Source organism: Salarias fasciatus, chromosome 7, assembly GCF_902148845.1.
Source record: "Salarias fasciatus chromosome 7, fSalaFa1.1, whole genome shotgun sequence".
NCBI lineage: Eukaryota > Metazoa > Chordata > Actinopteri > Blenniiformes > Blenniidae > Salarias > Salarias fasciatus.
The window spans coordinates 4,060,380-4,082,366 of NC_043751.1; the positions used below are offsets into that span (position 1 = coordinate 4,060,380).

Below are 21,987 nucleotides of genomic sequence, written 5' to 3' on the forward strand. Positions count from 1 at the left end.
CCTCCACGCAGGGAAGAGGCGGCTACAGGAAGGGAAAAGATGACGCCTCCCCTTAAGATTAGGCGCTGCTAGATAGAAATAAGATCTTAAAGACTGATCTCCAAACAAAGCAACAAAGAAACTAGGAGTAGAGGTTTGTTACCAAGTAGGCAAAGGAGTGATTCAAGGATTCAACTAAGTTAGAAACAAATAGGCTCTGGAGATTTAGAGTCAGGAGAAGGACCGTTAAGATATAGATTATGAAAAAGTTTAACACAACCAATATGTTGTTGCGACCGTAAGGTTGCTACGCTACCTCACCCCACAGTAGGTGGAGTGCTAGCTACTTCTGGAGAACTCCAGATAGGGGTAGTATGGAAAACAAAGAAGAAAATGCTTAATGGGTTATTTGTCTTTATAGGGAAAATCATGGTGAAGAGCAATATTGACAGGAATGCACTCCTGTTGGACAACATACCATCGATGACTCGAGACCAAACAGGGGAGAGGACGTCGGACAGTGTCTTCCAGCTGGAGCCTGCCCCATGGCGACTGACGATTGGGGATCTACAACCAGAACCCAGCAGACTTCGCCCACGAGAGTCCACCGGCGTGTATTGGGCTCCACCTCTATGCTGCTATCAGCCTCCGAGGACCTACTACCAGCAATCCCCTCCCAACCTATGTCACCAGTACACAGGAGACCCTCTCCTCACCTCCCCTCCCTTCATGACGATGCAGGGATGTGCTCCAGCGCAGGAGCAAAGGGCGCCGATCACACACACGGGTCCCCGAACCCCTGAGAAGCCAGGGAGACACCTTCTCCCAAACCTATGACCCAATATCATCTGAGAGCAGCGACGTCAGCGACAGCGACACCAATGCTCGCGTAGGATCCTGGTTTCTGAAAAGTTTGTGTTTATACTCGGAAGGACCTTGCCACCATGCCTTTGAATGATGTACGAGAGATGATGAAAGATGGTCAGGTGTTGGAAGATACACCACGTAGCAGTGTGCGTCAATACTTGCCACTCGCAAAAGATGATTTGCTTTTCAGCATTTCCGCTGGCAGCAGGAAGCGGTTCCCGCTGCACCCAATAATACCCCGAGCTTCACTGAGTAGTGTACTGCTGCTTGTATCCCTCTGTTGGGAAGGTTCACTCAGGAGATTGATTGATAATGGATGGTTAACCCTGAGTTGTATAATATCTGTATTAAGTTAGTCATATAATCTTAGCATTGATCATTTATGGGAGTATGTATCATGTTATTAATCATTCTATGTAGATGATTTAGTATATTCATACGTGTGTGCTGAAACCACATAACCTTTTTGGAAAGGTGCAAGATGTGCCGCAGTCAAATACTGCCGTTACACGCTTACAGACAAATGCTTATGTTTGCTATGAAGAATTTGTAGTTGATTAGTTGTAGTGGTGTAGTATGAGACTTGTTAGTCTCAAAGGGGGGAAATGTAGAATAATTTTATAATATTCTTTACATCATGCTTATTATATTATGTTATTTACTATTGTTCATGTAATGCATGTCTCTGTTAGTTATAGTATGCTAGTAGACACAGGTGTAGAAAAGACATGTATCCTTTTTCTGTTCGCCAGCCTGCCATTTTTCATTTTTACGGCAGCCTCTTGGCAGCTGGACAGTTTGTTTTTTTAAAACTAAGACTACAGGTCAATTGTCTCTCTGTCTCCCTCTGGTGCAAATGAGGCTCATTGGATAAGAAATGTGACACTATGATTTGTTGCACAACACCTGGCATTTGGAGACTTGGAGGCTGAGAGGGCCTCCCAAGGGGTCACGGACATTGACCTTTGTGGGGAGGGGGGAAGAGTCAACTGAGAAGCAACAAATGGTTTTGAGTGATTGTGTCTTGATGAAGACTCAACTAAGACTCAACAAATGGTTTTGAACAATTGAGTCTTGACGAAGAATCAATTGAGAAGCAACAAACTCCCAAGAAATAGTATAAATAGATGGAGCGGAGAGCGATCGGCGCGTCAGTTGTTTTGGTCAACCTGGCTGCCAGGAGGTTTTTTGTGGAATAAAGTCCTCCTTTTGCATTCTGACTCTGACTCTGCCTGATTTCTTTGAGGAGAACTACGGTTGAAGACTTCAAGAACCAGGAGTGGATATAATTGAGGATTTTACGTTTTTTCTGGAATATATGTTTGTGGGGTTTTTTGCACCGTGACTGGCCTAGGATACTTTTTTAAATAAAATTCCACGACACTGACTGCAGCTGCAGCAGGTCCAGAACTCTGTGGTGCTGGTTGTACCGGCGCTGCTGGTTCCCCTTCACCCTCCTTTCCTCCTTCCGGAACCGCCCGATGTTTGGCCACCGGGGACGAAGCACAGCTGGAACCTGGGGAATGCCTGAGCGAATCTGCCTCCACATAAGGAGCTGCGCTGGAGAGTAGCCACTCTCCAGGGGTGTGGCGCGGTACGTCTGCAGTGCCGCTGCCTTGTCGCCTTTTCCTTTCCACAGCCCTTTGACTGTGGCCACAGCCCGCTCTGCCTCGCTGTTGGCCTGTGGATATCTGGGGCTGCTGGTGACATGAGCAAATGCGTATGCTTTGCTGAAGGACTGGAATGCTGAACCGCTGCACTGCACATAACAGTCTCTGGTATCCCATCGCGACTGAAAACATCCCTCAGAGCCGCCTCTACTGTTTCAGCCGTAGCTACTCTGAGGTGTGCTACTTCTATGTAGTGTGAAAAGTAGTCCACTACAAGCAAGTAAGTGCTATTTTCCCAACACGTTGCCAGGGTCTCTGTTGCACTGCTGTCATCAGCATCTCTCTCTGTTCTGCCTTATGCTGTGAACAGATGTTGCAGTCCTCCACCATGAGCCTGATGTGGACCAACAGTCCCGGCCACCAGACTGACTGGCGGGCCCTAGCTCAGCATTTAACGACACCTTGGTGGCCACTGTGCAGCTTCTGCAAGATCTCCCCCCCTGCTCACCTGAGATGATGATGCATTGACCTTGAAGGAGCAGCTGTCCATTCAAGGTGAGGCTGTCTTTTTCAGGTCAGAAGGGAGACAGCTCGTGGGGTAGCGCATGTCCCTCCGGCCACTCTGTCTCGCAGTATCGGATCAGCTGTGCACAGATTGGGTCAGCTTGCTGCTTTGCTGCTATCTCTCTCAGACGGTGTTCTGTGGCAGGGAGGCTCTGTGTAATGGTGTCCAGAAACACTTTAACCTCGGCCTCATTCTCCTTTTCCTCCGCCGTGACGGTGTGTTGGATTGGCGCCCTGGATAAAGTGTCTGCTGTTATCAGGGTCTTCCCTGGCACGTGCACAATGTAGAATCTCAGCAGCCTCAGCGTGAATCACAGCACTCTCGGTGGGAGTTCGTCGAGAGCCTTGGTGCTAAGCAATGGCACTAGGGGCTTGTGGTCTGTCTCCAATATGAATTTCAGTCCCAGCAGGTAGGAGGACAGACGCTCACATGGCCACGTAGCTGCCAGAGCTTCCTTCTCAATCTGAGCGTAGTGTCTTTCCGTGTCTGACATACCTCGAGAGATGAAGACAATCGACTTCCACGCACCATCTGGGTGGATGAGGACGCCTACCAGACCAAAGGATGAAGTGTCTGCCAACACGTACGTGTAGTAGGTATATGTTGCAGACATTGTTTAGAGGTTTGTGGAAGTTATTGATTGTGATATTGATATTTCATAATGTTTTTTCACACTTCACACTTTCTTGGATTCCTGTGCTAATTATTTTATTTCATATGCATTAGTGGGAAAGAGCTATCGGAGCCTCCTGCATGTTTTGTTTGTTTACATTTGTGGTGTTACCTCGGGGTTCCAATAGAGGGGAGCAGTGCCCTTCTCCCACCATTAAAACAGACGAGTGAACGGGAGAGCTGGGTGCGTGTTTTACCCCTTTTCCACTGCAACTAGCGGGTTGACCCATGTTTTCAACCCGCTAATGATCGGTTTTTTTAGACTCCTTTCCCACTGCCTTCCAACCTGGGTCTAGCCGCCTGCTGGCGAGCTGTGTCACTGCGTTTTCCCGCGCTGATGGTGTCCCATGCTGATGACATCATCAGCGCGACGGAGCAAAACGAAAGTAAACAATGCAGTGGAAGACAGTCCCCGTCACCTGTAGACAAATCTTCTCTTCCCCACGGATCAAGAGAAGCTCTCTGGTCTCGCTATCTTGCCAGTGCTGGGTCATCTTGACGAAGGAAATCTCACGCTGTGTCCAGAACTTAGCCGCGCTGCATCGATGTCATAATGTAAGTTCCCAGATGTGTCCCTCCCACTAAAAGCCAGTAGAAAGTTGACCCGGTAAATTCCTGGGTCGATTCCAGGGTCGAACAACCTGCTACCATGAGGAGCCAATTATTAGCGGGTTTAAACGGGTTTTTTGGACAGTGGGAAAAGGGTACTTTTTGCACTTCTCTTGTTCTCACCCTTTTTAAGGGTGCAACACACATCTCTGCTGTCAGTGAGTGGGCAGCGAGCAACCTGTGCAGCGCTGAGCTCTGACTGGAGTCTTTGGAAAGCCTCTTTCCGCGGCACTCCCCAGCACCACTCATTCTTTCCACACAGCAAGTCTTTGATTGGGCGAGTGTGTGACGCAAAGTGTGGGAGAAACTTACTGAGGTAGTTCGCCATGCCCATCAGTCTTTTCACCCCCTCGACGTCTGTTGGTGCAGGTATGTCTTGTATGGCTTTGATTTTCTCGTGGTCAGGTGTCACGCCGTCCAAGGAGACGCGGTGGCTCAGGAAAGTAATGCTGTCCTTGCTGAACTCACATTTCTCTCCATTCAATGTCACTCCTTCCTCCTGGAGTTCTTTTGGACCTGACAGAGTCTCTCATCGTGCTGGGCCTTGCTGTCCCCATACACCAGGATGTCATCGGCATGGCACACTACGCCTGGACAGCCCTCCAGCATCTGGAACATGCGCGGCTGAAAGTGTTCCGGAGTGGAGGAAAACCCAAACGGCAAGCGACTGAACACATATCACCCGAACAGGGTGATGAAGGTGGTCAGCAGCTGGCAGTACCTCTGCCAGTGGGATTTGCCAGAAGCCAGAGGTGGCATCCAGCTTGGTGAACACTTTCGCCCCAACCAGCATGCCCAGGGTGTGGTCGACGGCTGGGAGGATGTGTCGTTCCCTCTGAACCCACCTGTTGAGGTGTGTTAAGTCCACACACAGCCGTATCTTGAGATTGGGCTTCGGCACTACGACCAGCCCGGCACACCAGGGTGTGGGCTGTGTTACCCTGGAGATAACACCCATGCTGACCATGCGATCTAGTTCAGTTTTTACTTTGTCACGGAGTGGGAGAGGCACGTGGAGAAAACAGCGCAAATGGGACGGCATCTGGGTCCAGGGCAATGGTGTAGGGCTCCTTTAATTTCCCTAACCCATTAAACACAGTAGGGAACAGCGCCTTGAGATCCTTCTGCTGTGTTTCCACTGCATGGATGCACTGCACCAGATTGAGGGCCCTGATCGCTGGGAGGCCTAACAGAGGCTTGGACAGTTAATTCACAACATACACATCCTGTCTAGCTGTTTTGCCCTTCACTGTCAGACTCCCTTTAAAACACCCCTCAACCTCTAGCCTGTGGTGCCCTGGGCCATACAGTTGTTGTTTCTTTACTGCTGCACTTTGTTTAACTTGAGTCATGGCTTTATCTAGGGTGAGTTCTGCATCCAGCTGGAGCCGTTCCGACAGCCTGGCATCTAGGATTCCCACCACTATTCTGTCCCTTATTAACTCGTCTCTCAAGGCCCCGAACTGGCAATGTTCAGCCAAGGTCTGCACGGCAGTAATAAAAGTCTCCACACTCTCAGCCGGTTGCTGTTTCTGAAGCGGGCTCTTTCGTAGATCACGTTCCTTTTGCTGACAAAGTGTTTTTCGAATGCCGCCATGACAGCCTTGTACGATGTGCTCTGCTCTTTAGTCAACGGTAGCACATTCAAAACATCCACCTCCTCCTCCCCCGCCGAGTACATAAACGCATTCACCTGAAAGTCCTGTGACTGCTTGTCGAGCCCTGATGCGATCCTGTAGCGGTCAAACCGCTTAATCCACTTCAGCCATTCCTCAGGTTTTGAAAAGTCAAACTGAAGCCTCTTTCTGGACTGAGCCTCCTAAACACCCTGATCACTGTCCCCCACAGCTCTATCTATTGACGACCTGCAGATTCAGCCAGACCTTCTTTGTATGTGTAACCGTTCCTCTGGTCAGATACTGTCACCGTCCTCTGCTCACATTTCACATTTGTTGAGCTCTCAGAGAGACACAAAGGTTTCAGAACATTCAATAAAAGCTTCACGGGTGTTTTTACTGGAGATGCTGGAAGCTTGACCAAATATGGACAGTTTGGGGACTTAGTGCAAAGCCATCGCTGAATTTTTAAAATTTACTTATCATTTCCCAAAAAGAAGAAAGGACTCTGAATACTTCTTGCTTAGTAAAACTCATAATGTTCCTAAAGTCTTGACTCTTATGTAGTCATACAGTATTGTCTGTTTTAGCCAGTGGAAAGAAAAACCTTCATAGCTTTAGTCAGAATCGTTGTTTCTGTGAATATATCAGAGAGCAGAAGAAGCTCTGACCTCCACATGCATGAAGCTGAGAGGAGAAACATTTAAAGTTTCAAAAGAAAAAGTTTTCTTTTTTAAACTTTAAATATTTCAGCCTTTTTCTTAAATGTTAGGTAAAATTATTGTCTTGAATTTTGTTGCACTGTTATTCCAGACGGTCACAGGACCGTCCAGTACCGGAATTCACTCAGAACTGAAGATACAGTCATTTACTCCCTAAGATCAGAATTTGTCCAGAACACCACCTAAAGAGGGAACTGTTCCTGGAATCTTCCTCCGATTCATTCAGCGAAGCAAAGCGGACTGAATCGGAGCAGCTCAACACACACCAAGGGTGTGTGTGTGTGTGTGTGGGTGTGTGTTGACAGGAAATGTGTTTATTTATGAGCTGGACAGTGTTAATTACCCGTCTGCATGGATAACGATCTCCTACTTCAAAGCCACGTCACCCCAGAGATCCGGGGAGGTTTCTCTTCGGCGGTCGAGCCGGACGACGAGTTCGGAACGATGAAAACACCAGAAAACCGCCGCATAATTAGAAGATGAGTCATCAGCAACATTTTCACAAATATTCACAAGAGACACAAGAAACCATGAAAGTGTAGTTTTTGAGCGATGACACAAAAACGGCAGGCGATTCTCTGAGGTTACAGACGCCACTTTCACATTTCCATGTCCAGATATTGTTGATGATTCTGGTTCTGCAGCTTTTGTTCCAGAACCGCCATGTTTGAAAACCTTCATTGGTTTTCTTCTCCTTCTTCTTCTTCTTCTGTTTCATTTCCGGTGTGGTGTATGGCACAGGGACTGGAGGGCCGAGGGGGCGGAGCCATGACCCAGCTGGTTTGGCTCCTCCTCCTCTGCTTTAGCATGACTGGTCCTGGTTAGCGTCGTTAGCATCATTAGCATTGCTTCATAATAAAGCCTTTCTTTCGTGTGTCTTCTTCACAGAAACATTTTTCTTCCGTCCCTCCAGAGTTTCTCTCACTCTGAACTCTCTCTGCAGCTCTGGCTCTGTTTGTACATTAAACTCTGCTCTCAGTGGATTTTTCTTCTTGATGAAAACCCAGCAGTAATGGAGATTTTTATTTGATGCTGTAGCAGCTTTCTTTGTCGAACATATGGATCTTGGGCCCAAACCAGGCCCAATCGCTGGGTCACTGTTTAAAAAAAAACTTTTAAACCCTTTAACTGTTTGGAAAACTGTGTCGTTGTGTCTGATTAACAATGAGACCCAGAATTAAACTGCTCATCACATTTAGTGGAATTCATATATGATGCATTTCTACAAGAAAACTAATAATAAATAAATGATTGTGCAAATTAAAATATATTTTTCTCAAATTTTGTCTTATGTGATTAAGTGATTAAGTGATAATTTCCTGTTTCTGCCACTAATAAGTCTTACTGCTGTCTGTAATTATCAATAAATACAAGAAACCACAAACACAGCAGTCTCTCTAACGCCTTTAAATTCTTCCATCCCTGTGGTTTTAAGGTTAATTTGAAAAAAAAGAATCTTTCTCAAATGCATCTGGACACTGAACTTACACTAAAAGTGTCAGTCTGAGGCTTCGGGACTAAAATGAGTTTCTGAATTCAAACTTTGTGAGAGACTGTTAACATTAAAAAATAAATAACTAAATAAATATATAAACAGTGGGACAGTTTCCAGTCAGCAGGACCAATTCCTGTGTCACACACAGCTCAACAGCGCCACCTGCTGCTCACTGCTCTACATTACAGCTTGTAGTTCAGGGGTGTTCAACATGTGGCTCTGCAGCCCCTCTGCAGCGGCTCCCTCACGGTTTGGCAACATTTTGAAGTGAAAAACATGTTTAAGCAGACAACAGGCTCATTTGCAGCATGAATCATACATCATAGTTAAAAAGGTTTGAAAATCGTTTAAAGAAAAAAGAATCAAAATTGGATGAAAGCACTACAAAGAGATTTTTTTAAAAATGAAGGAAAAACTGTTTTAAAAACGATAAAACAGCTTGAATAGACAAAACTTTGTATTTCTGAAAAATAAAAAAGTTAAACCACTAAAAAAGAAGGAAAAGGATATAAAAATAAAAAAAAGTCAACTGCTACAACAAAATCCATAAAAGTGTTTTTAAAACAACTGAACCCACTATAATCCAGCTAATTCAATGTTTCCCCTTCAATATTACACACATGAAAAGTCAGTGGACCATCAGAAACCCTACTACTTCATACACTTCATCTTCAGTGCCGAGGGACACATGTTTCTGTGGCTCCAGAAGAATTTCAGTAGGTGGAAAAAAACAAAAAAAAAAGTCTTTTTTAGTCATAAAGGTTGCAGAACTCTGCTCCAGTACATTCACAAACACAAACATTGTAATTTATCACCTGGATCCCCGTTAACTCAGGCATCATTTTACACAGTTTGAACCAAGTTTTGCTCTGGACCTCATCAAAGCTGTTTCACTGCTTTCAACTGTTATTTTGAAACTTTAAAGCAATACTTCAACATTTTGGCAAATTGGCCCATTTAACGCAAATTCCTTAGTCATTTAGAACAGCATGCTTACTTTTTTTGTGAGGGCTTTTGTGTGATAATCCACACATTCACTACGCTGTGAAATATTAATGCAAAATTATGAGATTGAGTTGTTTACGCGAAGACTGCTAAGACGGAACTACTTTCTAAACATGGTGTCTGGGCGTAGTGATTTCAAAAGAAAAAGTAGTTCCCAGTATTTGCTTCAGTGACGTAATGCTACAATATTATTTGTTGGTGTTCCACAGCGTAGTGAATGTGTGGATTATAACGTGTCCACCAAAGTGTTTTGGGGTTGTTGGATTGTGTATTTGATGAGTTTGATGAGGGGGAACAAAAATACCATCCACTTCCATTGTGTCCGTCCTGAAAACCTTCCCCGACTCACCTCTGAATAAACAACAGCTCGCCATCACAAAAAAATTAAGTGTGCTGTTCGAAATGACTAAGGAAATGCGCTAAATGGGCCATTTTGCCAAAATGTTGAAGTATCCCTTTAAACTTTCTGTTGTAAACACACATGAACAACTGTCAGAAGTCCTGCTAGAAAGAAAGATTATTGGGACATTTTTGCATTGAAATCAAGTCACTGAATGTTTGGCAGTTTTTCTTCTTGAAGAGATTCATGCAGGAAACTTTTTCATCAACTTTTTAAAGCGGGTTTTATTTTATATGCAGTAAACTGAATGATTACTGTTAAAGAACTTTTTAGTTTAAGTGAGATTTGAAATAAACAGCAGGTGAAGTCTTCCATCTGCTTTTATGAATGGAAACATTCAGAACAGAAAGGATTACAGCTGTTTGTGTTCAGCACTTCACATTTCTAAGCTTGGATCATTTTAAGGCCAATTTATGAAGAAAATGAGGACATTGTAAAGGCTAACTGTTCATAATTATCGATATATTAAGCGCTGTAAATAAAAATTCAGTGTTAAAAACCACTCAGAACACCATGAAGTCAGTGATTCAATAACATATTTTAATTTTTCAGTGTTTTAGTATAAAAATCAGACCGGCCTGTCGAGGGCTGGTTTCCGCTCCCGTTGGCTATAACTGTTTTTTTTTTTTCCTTTTATTTTTTAAACTTCCCAGAGAATCAGCTAAAAGTACCAAATCTATGTACACGCAACATCCACATCCAGAGAGGCCCAAAAAACAACTCAACTAAACAAAACAAATAAAAAAAAAAACAAACAAACCCAAGACAAACCCAGCACAGTGTCCCTGCTGCACCAGCCAGCGCCGCTCCACACCTAATGCTTCTGATTGGAGGAGGAGGAGCTGCAGCTTCTCGCTCTATAAAGTGATGCAAACACAGCTTCTGCTTTACAATAAATTAGTAGAGGCACAGAGGACTCTGGGAACGCTCACACACCACAGCACACACACGCACACACACACACACACACACTCCCTTCACACTGCAGGCCTTCAGGCTCAGCTCCGCTTTCCGACTGATCAGATTTAATTGATTCAACGAGACGAAATTTAGAGAGAATGATTCAAGGAGGAGTAAAAAGAGAGCACAGCTTCCTCAGATGTGGTCCGACTGAGAGCAGAAAGCCAGAACCGGGTCTCATCGGCCTGCAGTGTGAACGGAGGCAGAAAGGCCAAAACAAAAAAAAGAAAAACAAGAAACATTAGTGGGGAACCTGTGGGCTGCAGTTCGCTCTCTCTTTTGGTTTTGGTGTTGAATGATGCACTTCGGGCTTCTTAAACTCTGACAGCTTCTATATAGATCTCATATAAATATGTACAAACTAACAGAAAGAAAAGAAGTCCAGTAAAAACATTCAGGTAAAAAAAAAATAAAAATAAACAAAAACAGAACAAACAAAAAAACAAGATTCGCGCGCGCACACCCACACACACACACACACACACACAGTTAATGCCAGAAGCTTGAGAACTCAATAACTTAGAAAACAATGTAGAAAAGAAGCTGAAGTGAAAATGTTCAGTACAGTATGTTTGTTTGTTTGTTTGTTTGTTTGTCGTCTCTCTGAGGAGATAGCACCAGCAAAACAAAATAACCACCACGGCTCCCGGAGAGCCGACCGAGCGCAGGAGGAAGGTAGTGTCAGACCGAGGGGACGGGAGGGGGGGGGGGGGTACAGAGGCTGCTGCGCACACACACACAATAAACAAACACGCCAACATATGGACAAACACACCTTCACCCAAGACCATACACACAAACAAAACATACACACTCTCTCTCTCTCTCTCACAGACACACTGATGGGTGCTTGGATGGCAGTGACCTGGTCGCAGCAGCCTTGCAGCACATGTAAGGGGGTCAGAGGTCAGAGGTCAGGCGCTCTGACACATTCAACAGGCGGAATCGATTCTCTCATTTTGATCCCGTCTGTTAAGTTTTCTCTCCACTCACTGACCGAGTCATTGCATAGCTTCTGGGACAAAACGAGGCGGCCGTCACCAGCTACAGTATTCTCAGATTGGGGGGAGGGGGGGGGGGGGGGGGGGGGGGAGGAGGGGGTCCAGTTTGCAGGAAAATGTAGAAGTAAAAAAACCAAAGGTAAACATGAAGAAGTGTGTCTGTTGTGCGTATGAAGCCTGGACAGTGGCTGTGTTGAAAGGTGGGTGGGGGAGGGGGGGAGAGGGGGAGGGGCTTCAGTCTCGGACCGCCGGGCCGCCGCTCCGTGACTCCGCCTCTCTGCCGACGCGGCTCAGGTGGCTCATGGCCCGGTCGAAGGCCAGCCGCACGGTCTTGCGCAGCGAGGAGTGGCGCGCCTCCCGCAGCTTGCTTCTGTCCAGCAGGGAGTCCACCCCGAACGGCGCCATCTTGGATTTAGGAAGCCATTGCCTTCCGGGAGAGAGAGACGGAGACGGAGGAGGGAACGGTCAGTTTGAGAGCCGGAACAGACACTCTTTAAAATTACAAGAATGCGCCTGAGGGCTACCGGTCCACAGCGGCGCGGCGCGGCGCGGCGCGGCGTGCGGCGGCGAGTCGCTCACCAGCTGCGTCTGCTGTCGAAGAAGTGGACGAGGAAGAGTTTCTCTGCGGACCGGAACTGCATCCGCTCGCCGAGCCTGAGAACGTCCAGCGGCGGTTGGGGAAGCTCCACCCCGTGGTGTCGGCACGCCGTCCTCCGCAGCCGGGGGTCCATGATCTGTGGGCGGGTGGGAGGGATGACACGGGGGACGGGGAGGGGGGGGGGGGGACAGGACGGGACACTGAGCAGGGCGGTTCTCCGCGGCGTCTTTGGGGGTGGGGGGTGTATCCGTGTGTCAGCTGCACGGAGAAGCCCTCATTCAGAGTCACAACGCATGCAAAAAAAAAAAAAAAAAGAAAGAACGGCCCGGAGCGCTGGACTCTCCACACACGCCAACCAGTCCGGGTGATCGGCCAGCCGGAAGCGCCCGCATGGCTATGGAGGCACAAATCACGAGCTACGGCACGGACAATGGAGAGGCGGAGTGGGATGGGGGGTGGATGATCGACACTCACTCACCAGGGCGGGGAAGGAGGGATATCCACTACATTTAGCCCAAACTAGTTTAAGAGGCTCCAGAACAAATGGAGAAGCAGCGGTGGGCTTCCACACCTCTACAGGAACAACGACAAGCAAGTTATGAAGGGTTCACTGCAACAGAGAGCACAACGGGTCTGAACACAGGACGCCTGTACAGGAGCGCGCACACACACTCACACACACACAAACACACTTTCCAGGCACTTTGTCAACACTTCTGGGTCTTTTAGGGACTACACCTGTTCTTTTTAAATCAGCGCTGCCCTGTAATGCCACTCCTGAGCACCGGGGGGCAGAGTGGAGTCGAACATCGAGCCTTCAGCTGCACCGTTTGAGGAGCTCCAGGAGTTTGTGTTTCACTTCTTGTTGTTTCCTCCAAATTCGTCCCGATGAAGGAACAGATCCGTGCTGTTCATGGAACAGGTTTTGTATTTATTCACATAATAATGAAGTTTGATTTGATCGGCTCTCCGTGTCTTTAGGGATTGATTTTAACGTTCTTTCAATGGCTGTTAAAGGTGTTAAGCCTTCACATCTTACAGAGCTTAATTTTATATCATGAATGATTGTGAAAACTGTTTCAGAATGTGATAATTTCTCGCAGGAATCCAGAGAGAGATACGTCCTAGACACTGTTTTCAGCTACAAATCTTTAAATTTGTATGATTTATGTCAATTTTGCACATTGCACAGTAAACAATGCAACACCGTTGGCAATGTCTTTACTTGTGTCACTTCTGATGGATATAAAGAGTATTAGCACTTTAGAAAGAAACCCTAAAGGTCCACTGGTCAGTGGGTTCAGACCTGGGATGCTTCTGGGAGGCTCCACGACAAGAACGACACATGTTGAGCAGTGCAGGTCCAGTGGAAAGGAGTTGATCACACAAACACACACACACATACATAGGGGGTATTCACGTCACAGTTTAAATGTTGATACGATACCTGCAGTCTCCAGATTGCCGTCTTACAACTTTACACTGAACCGTGACTCATGAGCTGAAACAGAGTGTGACTGAATGGAAACGGCTTCGTGCCGGTTTGAAGATGAGCCAGACATTGACCGTGAAGCCACAAAGGAAACCGCCGGCAGCTTGAGCTCTACGCGCCCAGACCTCCTGCTGCCATGTTAAACCTGCAGCAGCTCCAGCCTCTGCTCCTGCCCAACCCTCTGATCCGGCTCCAATGAAACACACACACCAGCAGAATTGCATACCAAGAAAGAGGGGTAGTGTAAAGAGGTCCGCACCCGGACTCGGCCTGTGAACACACACACACACACACACACACACACACTCATCAGATGGCGGTGGAGGCGCAGCGCTCAGCTCACCGGAGGAGATCTTGGCAGCTTTGGTGAACTCTCCGTTCTCGATGCAGGTCATCAGAGCGCTCTTGTCGTCCACGGTGCTCCGCCGAGCCGCCGCCGGCCGCCCTTTACTGCTTTTAGACATGATGACGGTGCTGCGGGAGACAGAAGGGAAAGACTGAGGAGGAGACTTTCTCCACAGCACTCCTAAACCCAGGAGAATGTGGACTGGGAGTCGTGCTGCTCATGCAGCAGCAGCACCGCGTCCTAGAACACGGATCAAAGCCCGACTTTGACTCTTGGTCCTCATGCGTCCTCTCCAGGTCACCTGGTGCTGCAGAGGATGCTTCCACTGGAAGAGATGCTGGACTCGGACGCACAGCGGCGGCGCGGCTCCAGGGGGCGGGGCGGCTGCGTGACCACCTCTTCCTCCTCGTCTTCCTCCTCTACCACAAATCCATTCGCCATTCCTGAGGGGGAAAAAAACAACCAAACACAGCACTGAACTGAAAACTGCAGGACGCTCTGATTTGCTCGAAGTGGTCGAGTCAGGAGCAGATCCTGCTGCGGGTCCATTTCCGAGCCCTGACCGCCGGGCCCTCACCTGTCCCCAGCCGCTTGACGGGCGACTCCTTGTCCTCCTCGCTGTCGGCGCTGCTGCTGCGCGTTCTTTTCTTGGGCAGGAGCAGCGTCTCCAGCCTGGGGATGACCACCGACAGGAAGGTCTTGGCGCCCAGCGGCGACTGCGGGGCGCCGGCGGTCGGGGAGTCTGCGTTCTTTGCTGGTTTCTGCGGGCTGGCACTCTTGGACTTGCGGAAGAGGATGCCGCTGCGCCGGCCGCAGCCGCCGGGGGATTCCGCGCCGTGGTCGCCGTCGGGCCGCGGCGGCTCTGGGACGTGGCCGTTGGGCGTGCCCGGCAGCTCTGAGGTAGGTGTGTTGGCGTCGCCGTCGACCTCCATGGGTACCTGGTCTGAGAGGAGCTTGACGGGCTTCAGAGGCGGCGGCTCCGAGTCCGACGGTGAGGTGAAGGGCTGTAACGTTGGCGGAGGTGAAGAGTTGTCCTCGGTGGGAGTGCAAAGGCCTGCTGGAGGTTCAGGTGCAGGTTTCTGCTCCGAGTCTGCAGGCAGATCGGACTCTGGTGGCGGCGGCGGAGGCGGCGGCGGCGGAGGAGGTGGGGGAAGGGACTTCTTCAGGCTGATCTCACTGCGGACTTCCATGATGGTCTTCTTGAGGAGCTTGAGCCGCTTGCTGCGTGACGGGCTGTGCTTCATGGCCACGCTCAGGTCCAGCTTCTCCAGCAGCTCCTTCAGCTGGTCCTCCAGAGGGGTCAGCTGGCGGTACGAGGGGGTCAGCAGCCGGTCCACTGCACACACACACAAAACCGAGAGTTCACGACGGTTCGCACACGTGGAGACTTCCACAGTTACTAGAGATGCAACCATGCAAACAATTCAAGCATCTTAATCAGTAAAGCGATGCAGTAGAGGGAGCGTCAAAGAATCCCTCCTCTCAGCGGCCGATCCACTCACCGTCGTCCCAGGTGAAGGGCTTCGGCGTCTCCGGCTTGGGGGGCTCAGGCAGGTGCAGCCCGCTGGGGAAGTCGAAGCCGATCCTCTCGGCCTCCCTGCGGGCGCGGCGCAGGACGGTGCCCCCGTTGTCCTGCATCCTCTGAGCCACTTTGTAGAAGAAGGTCTCCTTGGAGTTGTACGTCATGCAGTTGGAGATTATGAGGTTGAAGTCGGCCTCGAAGTCTTCCAGGTTCCTGTATTCGTGGGCGTCGATGCGTTTCCTCATGGTGGAGAAGTCCATGGGGTTCTTGATGTGGTCCAGGTAGTCCGGTACCTGCGGGGGAGTGGGAGCGTTCCACATGAGACATGACGAGCTGCAGACTGAAAAATTAACTCATTAACAAAACCAAGACTCCGGACCTCCTTGGTGCTGACGGGCTGAGCGAAGATGCTGTAGTGGTCCTTCTCCTGCAGCTGCTTGAGCACGGCCCTGAGCAGGATGTTGAAGGGGGTCAGCTGGACCTCCAGCACAGACTGCTGCAGCTTCATCTGACGGAGGAGCGACAGCAGCCCAGATCAATACACCACAACAGCGCTGAGAATTCTGCATCTACCGTCTCCATTTACACTGATACAATGTTTTCAAGTGAACAAGGACACATTTCGTTGGGTTTGGGGTGTCTGTTTGTACGCAACCTTTCATAAATGCTGTTACTGTACAGTGTTACAGCAGGAGTGTTCTCTACCTCCTCTCTTTTAAGCTTTTCTCTTTTCCTGATGAGCTCCAGCAGCAGGCGCGCTCGCTCCAGGTCGTGGCGGAGGCGGTGCCACTCCTTCAGCTGCTCCTTCAGTGCTTTGTTTGTCTCGTTACGGTCCAGCTGGGGGGGAAATAAAGGCCTCTATCAACAAACGCCAACATTAAAAGAGCGAGACGGAGAGCGTGTGAGAGCTGGTGTCGGACGCACTGACCATCTGCTTGGCTTTAGGCGGCTGAGGATTGGCCTGCAGCCGGCGGATCAGCGGAACGTTGTTCCTCGACTGCCTCTTCAGCACCCAGTAACTCAGAACCCGCTCGACGAACGGACGCTTCCTCTGGACCGCCACCTGGTTCAGGATGGTGTTGAAGCTGAAACACAGGGACGGCGGGGAGACACTGAGACACGGCAGGCTCCATCTGACTGAACCTGGATGGCGTCGGCGTTGCTTGCTTACCTCGACGCGGTGATACTCGGCCCGGAGTTGGTCGGCGTCTCGGGCGGCGGTTCCGATTCGGGCTCGGCTCTCTTGTTCTTCTTCTTTTGCCAGCCTTTGGCCCGGGATTTGCCCCGCTTCTCCCCTCGTTTGAGGCAGGCTCCGTTCTTGGGGTGCGGGTCCTCGTAGATGTTGAGCGGCCGCCGGTCGCAGCCTTCGGGCGTGTGGCTGCAGCAGTAGGAGGTCTTCTTCACGGAGAAGGTGGTGGCGCCCGACGAGGTCACCTCCTTCACGGGCTCCATCTTCATGAAGAGGCCAGCCTTCTGGGCGCAGCTGACGTGGAAGGCGGTGTAACAGTTGATCTTGTCGCACTGGATGCACGCCCCGGCGCCCTTCTCCTTGCACAGGTAGCAGGTGAGCTTCCAGCGAGCGGGCGGGATGTTGCGGACGCCGTCTATGGGCTCGATGAACACCGTGTCGGAGAAGCCCACCTCGGGCACCCACAGGGCGCACGCCACGTGGCCCCAGCGGTCGTCGTCCGTCTTCTTCAGAGCCCCGCCCCGGTTGGGGCAGAAGACGCACTCGGCCGGCCGCGACGGGCACTGCAGGCAGTGGCGACAGAGCCACTGGCCCTCGGGGATGTACGGCACGCCGTAGCACTCCTGGTGCACGGCTATGTTGCAGGAGTCACAGAAGAGGATGACGTTGCTGTCCGCCCCGTCGCCGTCCATGCAGATGCAGCACACGGCGTCCTCGTCCACCATCGACTGCAAGTCGTTTTGACCCTGCGTGGCCAAGTACGCCTCCTTCTCGAAGCGGTCCATGAGAAACTCAAAGAGATTGTGCGACACCTGACTGATGCCCTCGCTTTTCCTTTTCTCGTTGATGAGCTCCAGCCAGGCGTAGTCCTCTTCGTCCATGTCGTACTCCACCTCCTCGTCCAGCTCCTCTGCTGTCCTCTCAGTGTACTTGTAATAAGCCACTGGCCTCTTGGGCACGACCGGCAGGTTGTATTCGACCGTTCTAACCTTGGGCTCTAAAAGGCCACCTGTGCCGGCGACGCCGTGGCTGGCGCCGCCGCCGTGCGACGTGGTGAGAGCCGCGTTCTTCTTCTGCTGGTTGTTTTTGAGGCGCACGGAGCGCACCAGGACCTGCTGGGGCTTCTCGTTGTTCTCCTTGTTGCTGTTGCACTCCAGGATCTCCTGGGCCGTCGGGTCGTCGTCCATGATGACGTCCAGCTTGTCGTAGATGCTGAGCCGGTGCACCCGGCCGTCCACCTCCAGCTCCACCATCCGCTGAGCCTGCGCGTAGGTGAGCGTCTCCCGGTTGGGGGACGGCTTGATGGGGGAGGAGTCCCTCTTTAGGGCTGCCGGGCGGTGGTTTCGACCTTTCTTCTTCATGCTTACGCTGCCAGCAAAAAACAAAGCAGGTTTTTATCTGACAAAGCTTAACGCTGACTTTGTGAAGCTAATATGAACCGTGCCAGCACCAGTACAAGATCACTGTCAGCCAGTTAAAGCACCAATTGCTTGCCTTAATTTCAGAAGAATATGAAGAATATTAGGAAACCATTTCAATCACACAGTATAGACTGCTTGATTATGACTTTCCAGCAAAGGGCAAATATTTTCAACTTCAGAACAATGAGCTGGAGGAATCTGCCGTAATCGTAACTTCACATTGGGCGACTCATGTATGGTTTTTTTTCCAATCCAACAAGTTATTACAAGCAAATGCTTCACATTTTTGTGTTTATTACTCTGAGGAAAACTACGACCTTAGCTCCCAGTGGGGCAGTGCAGGGCAAAGGACAGCTCAGGTGTTCACGGTGGAAAATCAGTAACAGAGAAAAAGAAAAACCAATAACATAAGATTACCCTAAACAAGTGGTTTCCTCTCTGGTTCTCCATGCTCTGCCACATCAAATCTGTGGTTTATTTCATCACACTGGCGGCATGGGAAACAGGACTTAAACAAAGGAACAGGTTCGACACTAGCTTGTATGTGACAAGAGTCTGAATCCTCCAAACATTTTAATTTAGCTGTGTGCAATGGCAGACACACTTCTTCTCTTTCAGCAGACTAGTCAAGCCAAGCTAAACCAGTTCCTTCACTGTGGTTAATGTTATTTATGGAAAACAGAAGTAAAATACTGAAGATACAGAAATGCAGTACACAGTGTCATTACTCACCACATTAGAAACCCATTTACACAAAGGCTTTCAGTGAAAATGCTAAACTGTTGTTGTGTTTTGAGTGTCCGTTTCCATAGAGATTATCAGAGCCACTGAGAATGCAACTTTCTGAAAATGCTGCTACTTCGCATGCGCACCACACCCGTAGTAAATAGTAAATCTACACATGTGTGAGCACATGGACAATAACAACAAAGCAACCTCCAAAGCGTCATGACTCCCAGTCCATCTCCTTTCACGCTAAATGTCATGTAAACAAGCCCTGAGCTTTTGATTGTTGTGATGAGAATGTCTGTCGTTGTGTTACCAAGATGTGAGGATGAGAGACTTGCCTGATTTCTGCAGTGCTGGCAATGCTCTCACCTCTAAACCTCAGCAGTTATCCTCAGCGGGTGCATTCAACAATGGAACAGGATTAACATTCAAGACGCACGCAGCAGAAACAAGGTGACAGCTCACCCAGAATACCAACAGGTTACTCAGCACAACCAACTTTTATGAAAAATAAGATGATTTACACATTTGCGTTCACCATCATCAAGTACAGCAGGTGACTGACACCTGCAGCTCTTCAGAAGTGGACGCCTGCTGCAGAAATCTAACAATCGCCACTGATAAATTGGACATATAGCCATGTTTGTCATGTTCTTCAGTATGACTTAAAAAGCTTTAGACTCCCTTTCAAGAAATCAATTTGATTCAGTGCAGAGCTACACAAGGTTTTCTTGGTTCTTCAACATGATCAGCCATGTTTAACCAGGGAAAACTTTACACATTTTTGAGTTTGACTTTATTTGGAATTGATAAAGGGTTCTGCAACAACAGACAAATTAAACCTGATGGCAAACATGGCTCATTCAGTCATTACTATTGCAGACTCCTGTATTAGTTTTTCATCTGACCTTAAAAAGAGGAAGAGAAATCTGGACTGTGTAACTGTGACAAGTGTGGAAAATTTGCACATCTGTTTGAACTGCATGAGGTATTTTGCTGTGACCAGCCTTCATGATCATGGTACAATTTGTTGACTTCTTCTACGCTCCCACTGTCATTATACCTGTCCTTAGTAAGGCTGCTTGGATCACAGATAGTTTGCATCCAGTTAGTTAAATAATTACTCCAAGCATGCTCGCTTTAGAAAATTTGTGTCTCGTGAACAGTTCCATCGACACAGCTGACAGACAGTGAGACGTCAAGTCAACTCATCTCTCCAAAACAAAATGTACTGTTGGGTGTTTAACTCCTGTGTATATCTGTTATGCAAATGAATCTGTGCTGTGTGACAGGCTGTCTCTGTCCCTCCCAGACCTTCCGGGACCGCAGAGTCTCTGCTCCCTGTGTGTGTGTTTGTGTACCTTTAATGTGCCATCAGTGTGTTGATAACAGTGCAAGGGGCGGAAACGCTGCCTTCACTGGATGAATGAAGGAAATACCCAGAGACCTGCAGGAGACTGCCGCCGGGTACAGAGCCCCTCCTCTGGGTGCAGCCAGCCCAGCGACCTGCAGGCCCCTGCCCCGGTTCCAGAGGCCCTCCTCTGGGTGCAGCCCGACTGGAGTCGCTCCTTGTCGCACACTGAGTGCTATCAGCGGCTGCAGCTCCTGTCTTTAACCCTGTCTGTTAGCTCACGCTAACTGAATTAAAACCTCCATCTGGGGAGTGCTTCAGGGTCTGAGACCGCACAGCGAGCTGCCGTGAGCGGACACGACCCACCGGGGGTCTCCAGAGAGCCGCGGCGGCCTTCTGGTAGCTCGGTAAACGCATTAGGACACTCCGTCCACAAGCCGGCTAACGTTAGCCTGCTAGCCCTGCACTACACAGAGGGGGAGGAAATATGGCGACCAACACAACAAGAAACTACCTCCAGCAGAAAAGTTGTCTTTTCCCCAGGGGAATTCAGGCTGCTTTAGACTTCCGAGCCTTCCAGAGCGCAGACGGTGGATGTTAAAGTGTCGTGGAGAGAGCTTGGCGCAACTCACCGGGGTATTCTTACGAATTCAGCTTATAAAAACAGCAGCAATGGCGGCGCGGCCTGCGGAGCGAAGCGGCAGTTAAATCCACATTCAGTCTGCTCCTCCACCGGCCGCCGCGGCTCGCTCCGAACCGAGTCAAGGCTGAGAGGGTGCGGCAGGGATCCAGGGCGACGAGACGGGGTATTCCGGGGAAGGAAGGGCAAACGCTTAAAAGACTACAACAAGCAGTTTCGGAGTGGACTCACGGCGGATGGCCGAGCTTCTCTTCCCCCACAACAATGCGGTGGTGTGAGGCGTAGCGTCGTGACGTCACCACGCACGGGCGAAAACCAGGAAGTTTTTTTTTCATTCATTTAATGAAAGGGGGCTGTTCACACTAAACCCCATTGACCCAAACACGACTGACTACAGAAACTCCCCAACACCCCAACACCGACTGATCACAGGAAAACTCCCACACCCCATCCACGACTGTTCACACAAACAGCCGATTCTTCACACCAACATCTCGACTGTTACACACACACACACACACACACACACACACACACACACACACACACACACACACCCTTCACAGACATGCCATCCCCAGCTATTCACACAGATCAGTTAAATCTTCTAAAAATAGATGCCAGTAATCACAATATAACAATAAGATGTGAAAGTTCTTACTATACCTACTTCGACTGTTTATATTTTCAACAAACTCCATGAATCTCAGTAACAATATGTTTATTGGTGTAGTGTACTCTAGTTCTTCTCATATGACGTTGTAGTGGTTTGGATGAATCAGTGGGGGTGATAAGGCTGAGTGTTCCTGGAGTCTGTGGTGGCCGGTGCTGTCCTGCATGCTGTGTTGCGCTGGGGCAGCATGCTGAGGGTGGCTGACGCCAACAGACTGAACAGACTGATCCACAGAGCCAGAGACGTGATGGGAGTGAAGCTGGACTCTCTGAGAGGAGGCTGCTGTCCAAGCTGCATGTCATCTTGGACAATATGTCCCATCCACTCCACAGTGGTCAGTCAGGAGTACATTCAGTACAAGGCTGATCATACCAACAATCTGCAACACAGAGCGTCACAGGAAGTCATGCCTGCCTGTGGCCATCAGACTGTAGAACTCCTCACTCTCATGTAGGAGGCAATAACTACTTCAATATTCCTGTGCAATAACTACATCCATGTGCAATACTAATATTGCACTTTACT

General features: G+C 49.2%; 1 protein-coding gene across 2 annotated transcripts; it reads right to left on the bottom strand.

Moving 5' to 3' along the window:
- Positions 1 to 10,176: 10,176 nt before the first annotated feature.
- On the bottom strand, positions 10,177 to 21,060 carry LOC115391695 (bromodomain-containing protein 1-like). Of its 2 annotated transcripts, none has more exons than XM_030096016.1 (12): positions 20,782 to 21,060; positions 16,631 to 18,016; positions 16,388 to 16,544; positions 16,165 to 16,293; positions 15,839 to 15,967; positions 15,440 to 15,752; positions 14,515 to 15,273; positions 14,239 to 14,380; positions 13,935 to 14,065; positions 12,578 to 12,672; positions 12,081 to 12,235; positions 10,177 to 11,928 (listed from the first exon to the last, which is right to left on the bottom strand). In XM_030096016.1, the coding sequence occupies exons 2-12, from the start codon at positions 18,007 to 18,009 to the stop codon at positions 11,736 to 11,738; spliced, it is 3,582 nt and encodes a 1,193-aa protein (XP_029951876.1). In that variant the 5' UTR covers positions 18,010 to 18,016; positions 20,782 to 21,060; the 3' UTR covers positions 10,177 to 11,735. The 2 variants fall into 2 exon arrangements, with proteins under 2 accessions (XP_029951876.1, XP_029951875.1); XM_030096015.1 differs by having other exon boundaries at positions 16,165 to 16,296.
- Positions 21,061 to 21,987: the final 927 nt, after the last annotated feature.

Excerpts from the sequence above, each read along its gene's own strand:
- LOC115391695 (XM_030096015.1), bottom strand. The coding sequence starts at position 18,009 with ATGAAGAAGAAAGGTCGAAACCACCGCCCGGCAGCCCTAAAGAGGGAC. Across the intron at positions 16,545-16,630 it reads CCGAGTATCACCGCGTCGAG|CTTCAACACCATCCTGAACC; the intron begins GTAAGCAAGCAA and ends CCTGTGTTTCAG. Across the intron at positions 15,753-15,838 it reads AGCCCGTCAGCACCAAGGAG|GTACCGGACTACCTGGACCA; the intron begins GTCCGGAGTCTT and ends ACTCCCCCGCAG.